We start from the raw sequence: 7,277 nt of genomic DNA, 5'->3' as shown, positions 1-7,277 counted from the left end.
GGTCTTTAAAACTTTTTCAACTTAAAGTAAGATTTGGAGCTATTTCGTTTTTCAAAATGAACAAGCATCTTCAGAAAAATAAAAACAAAAACAAAACAATAATTAAAAAGTCATTGTTTTGTAAGTGCGTACTGATGTGTATTTGAAAAACACTTAAAAACAAACAAACGAAGTGTTTTACAACAGTGTTTTTTTTTAACAGCTTGAAATGAAGAATAGGCTTGAGTCATTCTTTCGTGCTTTTGTTTTGAAGTGCAGGAAAGTGCAGACAGGAAATCGAAACTCACTGGATTTACCTTTTAAACTGTGGTATCGGCTGATAGTAAACACACGCGTTACACCACAGCCCTGGACAGGGATGAAGACTGAACTGAGTTTCCAAGAAGTTACCACAATGAAAAAGGCTAAAATGCGATTTTGGTAAGAAACGACACTTCATTTCCAAAGCTAACAGCTGCATCCACCAGGTGTTGTTAATGTTTACGTCTGTTTGTGTGATTTAGGCATCTTTCACGTGACAAAACATAATAATCATACATCTTTTGTTTTTTTTCAGTAAATATGGCAGGAATTAACATGCGAGCTGCAGGGAGAAAGATATTTGCAGTTTAAACAGAAAGCTCTCAGTTTGTGTTTCTGCTGCAGATCTGCATTCTCAGACAAAGCAGTTTCATTTTAGCGGAAACCCTCGCACCAGAAATGATACGCACCATATGCCGTTAAGTTTCACTTCTCCTGATTGGAATCTAATTGCAATGACAATATAAAAAAAACCTGTAAATTAAAACACTGATCATTTATTTAAAGTTAGGTGGAATTGAAAGTAAGGAAATCTTGGGAATCAAAATAGGCAGATATATATATATATAATATATATTATATATATATATATATATAATATAATATATAATCTGCCTATTTTGTATCTTTGACAAAGATAACCTTTGAGGTCACGGTTTCGTCCCACGAATGATACCTTGGCAATAAGCACATATTGTGCTTTAGCATCAGTTATTATCTAATGTGGTGTTTTTTCTTCGTTCTTTCAGGTTTTTCATACTACTACAGTGTTTCCTTACTGGCAATACAGTTGGTGAGTATATGCTTGTGACATGCAGCTGGACTAAATGATTCATTTTTAAGTCTGTACAAAAACATCAGGCAGCACTGTCAATTATCTGAAGCTGGTCTGTGTTGGGTGTTATTAGACTGCATGTAAAGATGGTCAACTGAAACATCAAAGTAAACCTTAAAATGTTCCAAGCCTGACCGCCACAAACCCTTGGGGTTAGACTTTAGAAACCTCTTTTAGTAAAGTGTCCTCACCCCCTGCTCTCCTGGCATGCTCCACTCCACAGGTGAACTCTCTTCACTTAAAAACAAGACCATACTTGAAACTTCTCTTTTGGTTTGGCTACAGTTTAGGAAGAAAATTAGGAGATTTCTCAGCGCCAATAGCTCAGAACTGTTCCTGAATGGAAGATTCTGGTTTTTTTTGTTAGTATTTAAAGGTTTAAACTAATATTGTCTACATTGTTTAGATACAAACCCACTTGAAAATGGAGTGGTTAACCAGACATATATAATTTCATTTGATTAAATTACACTCCTTTAGCCATTATCAAAGGCCCTTTGGAAATGGACTTCATCAATATTGAAAGAGGAGTGGTTGTTACTCCCACCAAGGCTGTGGGAGCAGATAGTGCCGCTGATGCCACCAAGGCTGTGGGAGCAGATAGTGTGCAGCTGATTTTCTCATGCATAGGTACAATAGTTGAAACATAAGCAGTTACGATGTCAGCGAGCATGTTAGTCATCATAGTCTTTTTTCAGCTTGGACAGTCTGTAAAAAGAAGTCAGAGTTTATAAAAAAAAATTAACCCCAAAAAAAATCGGATTTTTTTTAAAAAGGAAAAAACACCAACTTTAAACACAAGTAAAACTGAACCATTCTTCATTAAATCTTTTTTAGGCAAAACAGAAACTATTCAGTGGTTCCAGCTTGACAAACAGTATTTTTCTGCTTTACAAAAATGATTGTAGATAGAATGACGGCTATATACGGCAACATCTCCTGCAATTCCTTCCTTCTTTCAGACTCCTCTTCTCTGTCCTCCGCCACCCGCCCGAAGTCCATCATGTCCACAGTTGGAAAACAGGTGGTCCTTCCCTGCAGCTGGAAGTCAGGCTCGGGAGAGGTGGCCCCTTCTGCCTGCCATATCCAGTGGGTGGCTCCGCCCAAAACCATATTCGAACAGCGTGGCAAAGAATTGGCAGTGGCCGGGGAGTTCATGGGGCGGCTGGAAGTGCCTGAGGAGAAACTTGAGTCGGGGGACTGTTCTTTGATCATGAAAGATGTCCAAATTGGAGACACGGGGAGATACGAGAGCTTCATAGTTGTGGATGGAGCAATGTCCAGAAAAGAACGGGTCTTCATTCAGAGTGTCAAGCTTTTTGTGATTGGTAAGTAACTTATAAAAACCTTTAATTTTCTCATTCCACCTTTTTGAATATTTAATGCAATATTTAAGATTTCTAGACCTCCGTCTTACACCCCCCCTTCTTAATTTGACTTTTTTCCTGTTTGCTACATCACTCTCGCTTTTAAATGTCAGCATCTTTCTGATATTTCGGTCCTTAACACCTTCCTCTCATCGTTTTGCTCTCGATTTTAAATTCTGTCTCATCTCAAATTTCACTTCTGCTTCTGTTTGACAACTCATTCACTCTTTCATTTTATTTCTTTGACATACAATGTGATCTCCTCCGTTTGTATTCATGACATTGGTTTTATTTTCCTTCTCAGATCACAAATCCGAGTTTTCTCGTCAGACAGGTGAAGACTTGGTTTTGGAGCTCCACAGCCCGCACGCACTTCGAGTGGTCTTCCAGGGCAGGTGAGCAGCTTATCTACAAACAATCCCACACAATGCTAAAAAAACATGCCAGTGCCTACACAAACTGATTCCAAATGCAGACGTGTGGGATTTGTACGTTCTCGTCATGATTGCTTTGCTAGCATCGTCTCTGCTCCAACCCTCACGCCCACTTATCTGCACCGATTTCTCCTGCCAAAAGACAAAATTTAATTAAAGCATGCCTTCTTTTCTTGTCTATAAAATTCATTCTTGCAGCGAAACAAAGCATATCACAGGCTGCTGGTGAAGTTATGACTCAGCCCAGTAAAAGTTCACATTAAAAAGGCAGAATGTGGGCTTTTGGGGGGAAAACTACTGAAAGACAACAGAACTTTCCAATAGTAGGTAGAACTTATTTTAGAGTTAAACTGATATCAGAGTTCATAATCATAAGGGAGAACAATCAGTCTGTTGTTGCAACATATCCTGTAATTACTTTTGTTGGAATTTGTTAGTTTCCTTTGGTTTTAAGCTGCGCAGTAGACACGGTGATGCGACTGCATTATTTGCAGCTCAAACAGCTTTCTTCACACTGATCGGAGATGTCTTGTCTTTATTTACCTGGTACTTTGATTGCTTGTCCATACTTGCCCCACAGGAAGCTCTTTTGTAGCAAGTCCACACATTGTTCTTGCTCAGCTTTAATGTAATCTACCACAAATCAGTCACAGGCGCAGAATCATACCAAATACATATATTAAATTGCCAATGAAATATCTAAAAAAAAAAAATAGCTGTAGGATTGCTGAATCTTTCCAATCTAGTCTTCTTTATATTGATAAAAAAGTGTAAGCCGACTTGTAAGTGTTTGTTAAAAGAGCAGAGATGAGAGAAGCTGTTGATGATCAAATGTCCATCAGTTGTGAGTTCTAAGTGGCAGTTGAAGTTGCCATGGTGATGCATGTCAGTTCAACTCTAGCTCTGAACATTCGGTGCATTGATTACAATGCACTCGTTCATGAGTTTCATCTTTTTTCTTTGTTTGTTTTTCAGTAAATTAGTGGTTAATTCTGAAATGGTATAAAGTATGTCTGTAAAAACTGTTGATCTGAGCATTGTGGTTATTATTTTACACTCACCGTTTCTATTATAAGATAAATGTAATGTTTAGTAGCGGGTGCCATATATGCAGAGCAGAAGACTTTGGCACTAACAGCTGTAGTGTTCAGAGGAATGAAGGAAAATACGTTTTTCTTAATCTGTAAATCTGCTCCTGAGGGATTACTGACATGGTAAGTTATATCAGCATGAACCTGGATAAAACACACTTCAAAGCTTGGTATCTCTGCCACAGCACATTGGACAACAGTGAGTCTGATCAGCTGTGGCTTTAATTAGTCAGTTTAGGCAGCACAATTCATCATTGTTAGGACGTATTGTTTTCATGCAGCGCACACACTAACTAAGAGGAAAACAAATAGCGCTGACTTTGTGTCCATCTTCGTTTTGTGAAGAAATGAAGAGTAATGAAAAGTGTGATTGTTTGCAGCACTTATTTCAGGCTGGAGGATTGTGCTCATGAGGATGCAGCTTATTTCTGAAAAGGATGTTTAAGCAAGGAGTGGGAAACATTAATTTCCATCCTTCCTTTGGTACACACAGATGCTTCGGTTCCTCGCACTTTCTGTATTGGGACTGTAGTAAACATTGCTCATTTTGGTCAATGGAATCTTATCCTTTTACAGAGTCGGCTTCTGTCTAACACTTACTTATTTATGCTCCACAGAAACAGCTCTGAGTGGTCGCTCCTGTGGATGAGGGGGGACAAAAACAGTCAGCGTCTGGAGAAGCATCCACTGCAGGAAAAGTTAACAATAAAGAAGCTAAAAAGCTCAGATGAGGGAACCTACAAAGTTTTAGATGAACAAGGCCTCGCTGTCAGCACCGTGCAGCTCTATGTAGAAGGTGAGAGACCAGCCTCACCCGCTGATTCTCAGGCAAATAGTTCATCTATTTATTTAGCTCCAGTTGAGCCTTTACATGAAAATAAGAAAAAATAAATAAATTGCAGAATTCTTTGGATTTTGTCTAAATGCTAATTGAGTATCTATAGATCCTCGGAGTGTTGATCCACGTACATGAACAGATCTTGCATTTGTCTATATTAGTCTGTAGTTCTGATAAATGCCAATTCACCAATTAATCTTAGACCTCCAGGTAACTTGCCTGTTTATTAAATTTCCTGTTTTATTTTTAGTTTTCAATTTAATTTAGTAAAGCTTTATATTTCTAGAAGGTTGTACATTTTGTTAAAGGAGCCAAGAGAATAAACAGGAAATTATTAATCACATTTTACTTCATTGTGACAAGCGTATTTTTGTACATAATGTGTTAAAAAGCTGTTTTGATTATTGTCTTTGATTTGCATCGTCACAGCATGTAATTCATCTACTCCACAGAAAATTCCTTGGCTTTCAGATTCCATCAGAGGCTGGAATATGTTCCAACAGGTGAGAATTATTTACCTGAGTGAAAGTGGCGGTTATGCTTCTCAGCCTGTTTTATAGAACATTGGTTGAACTCCTTTTTGGAGGGTTCTGTATTTGCTTGTCATCGAAACTGAACTAAAGAGGATTCAGGTGAAGGAAAAAAGCTGTTTGGAACACTTGAACTGGAATAACCTTCCGTCTCCATGCTGGTGTCTTTTCAGGTGCTGCTGCCAAAAGCAGCCACTCGGCTCTTCTCCTCTTGTCTGTTCTTGTCTCGAGATTCCAAATTCTTCATCTTCTCTGAGACAGTTTCCACTGCAAAGTAACTGTACATAAAGCAGACATGAACCTCGCACACTAAGACCAGCAACCGATGGGGATTTGATGTGCATGTGCTGTTTTAGCAGAGGGGGAAAGATTGTAATTTTGTTGACGTTTGTGTTAGTGGGGAAGTCCTGGAAGCTTTATCTGTCACTTCTAAAGTTAATGGTTTGACAGTGGTTTTATATTTCTGCTAGAGCATTTATCAGCTGCAACAACTTATTCCATGTATGTTAAATATATTGTTTACTAATCCTTTATAGATCCGGTATAAGTCATTCAAATAATGTGGAAAATACTCCTTCATAGCGACATAGTCTTTGTCGCTCTTTAATTCATTATAGAAAGCCCTCCAACGATCTGTTTGACCACATTAAAAAGCAGCAAGGCAGAAATACTTGTGGGAGCTGCTGATTAACACTTACTGTTTGCCAAACAGTGTACACAGATGAGGACTTGGTCAGTAGGAGTCCTCACTGGTAGAATGGGCATATTTTTCATTTAAAAAAAGAAAAAGGCCATTAAAACCATAAAAACAGTCACTTCTAGTCACTGCATCGAATTAGACATGTTTGGTCCAAACTATAGGCCTATAACACAGTAAGTTTGCAGCTGTAAAGGTTCATAAGCACATCTATTTTTCCAAAGGATCAATGATGGAAGTCCTCCGAGGTGCTTCTACAATGACTGAAAGACCAAGCGTCACTATGAAGGAGGTTTTTTCACAATCTAGCAATCCAAAAGTTGTTCTTGTTGATGGCTTCTAACTGATATCTGAAGCATTAGTAAATGTTTTATTGACCATTAATAAATTCTATGCAGCTTAAAAGATAGGTGATCCCTGAAATACTGAGTTCTTAAATTCTTTCAGTCTCCATTTTAAAAGTTCAGAGATTGAAAAAGTTTTAACACACGAGTGCAACTGGTTGGTTATCTGTTAGCTAGTTAGTTTGGATGGTAGTGGGAAACAGAAGGAGCACTTTGTGGCTGTATATCTAATCTTACTCTACCCTACATATAGCAATTAACGTGGTGTTTTTGTTTCTTCCTAACCTGTTAAATGCAAATCAGTATCTATTAAAAAGTGGTTAAGATAATTGATCAAGGTTACATTCAGTCACGTAGCAACTACAAGGTGTGTTTAAAGATGGCCTGAAATTGGACATTTTGAAATTCATTTGAGCCTCTTTATAATATCATCTGGCTGAAAAGTGTTTATTTTAGGTTTGATATAAACTGATTTAAAATTATTCAACCTGAACTGCATTCATCACCGCTGCTCTGTTGGAGACAGTTGTTAAAAATAGTTGAGAAAAACAAAAACAAGCATATATATATATATATATATGACTTACTTATGACTACAATTGACATTTATGTAATTCGTCTTAAGACACATGAATAAATAGTTAAAACATATTATTTTTCATATCAAAGAAATAAAAAGTGGCTAAACACTGAATGTGTGGGAAAATTTCTGGTCACTTTATGTACCGAATGCTGTGATTTGTTAAGTGTGACAATGTGAAGTGATACTGACATTTATTATTTAATGATCTACTAAATGTAATAAAAACAGGAAAATAATAAAAAAAAAAAGCAAGCAACC

General features: G+C 37.4%; 1 protein-coding gene across 1 annotated transcript; it reads left to right on the top strand.

Moving 5' to 3' along the window:
• The first annotated feature begins 317 nt into the window (after positions 1-317).
• Positions 318-7,275, top strand: igldcp (Ig-like domain-containing protein). Its single transcript, XM_075450465.1, has 7 exons — positions 318-420; positions 1,050-1,093; positions 2,098-2,463; positions 2,807-2,897; positions 4,645-4,823; positions 5,318-5,368; positions 5,569-7,275. The coding sequence occupies exons 1-7, from the start codon at positions 359-361 to the stop codon at positions 5,649-5,651; spliced, it is 876 nt and encodes a 291-aa protein (XP_075306580.1). The 5' UTR covers positions 318-358; the 3' UTR covers positions 5,652-7,275.
• The last annotated feature ends 2 nt before the right edge of the window (positions 7,276-7,277 follow it).

This window comes from Odontesthes bonariensis, chromosome 18, assembly GCF_027942865.1.
Source record: "Odontesthes bonariensis isolate fOdoBon6 chromosome 18, fOdoBon6.hap1, whole genome shotgun sequence".
NCBI lineage: Eukaryota > Metazoa > Chordata > Actinopteri > Atheriniformes > Atherinopsidae > Odontesthes > Odontesthes bonariensis.
This window is presented reverse-complemented; position numbering and strand designations above follow the sequence as displayed.

Excerpts from the sequence above, each read along its gene's own strand:
- igldcp (XM_075450465.1), top strand. The coding sequence starts at position 359 with ATGAAGACTGAACTGAGTTTCCAAGAAGTTACCACAATGAAAAAGGCT. Across the intron at positions 2,898-4,644 it reads CGAGTGGTCTTCCAGGGCAG|AAACAGCTCTGAGTGGTCGC; the intron begins GTGAGCAGCTTA and ends TATGCTCCACAG. Across the intron at positions 5,369-5,568 it reads GCTGGAATATGTTCCAACAG|GTGCTGCTGCCAAAAGCAGC; the intron begins GTGAGAATTATT and ends GTGTCTTTTCAG.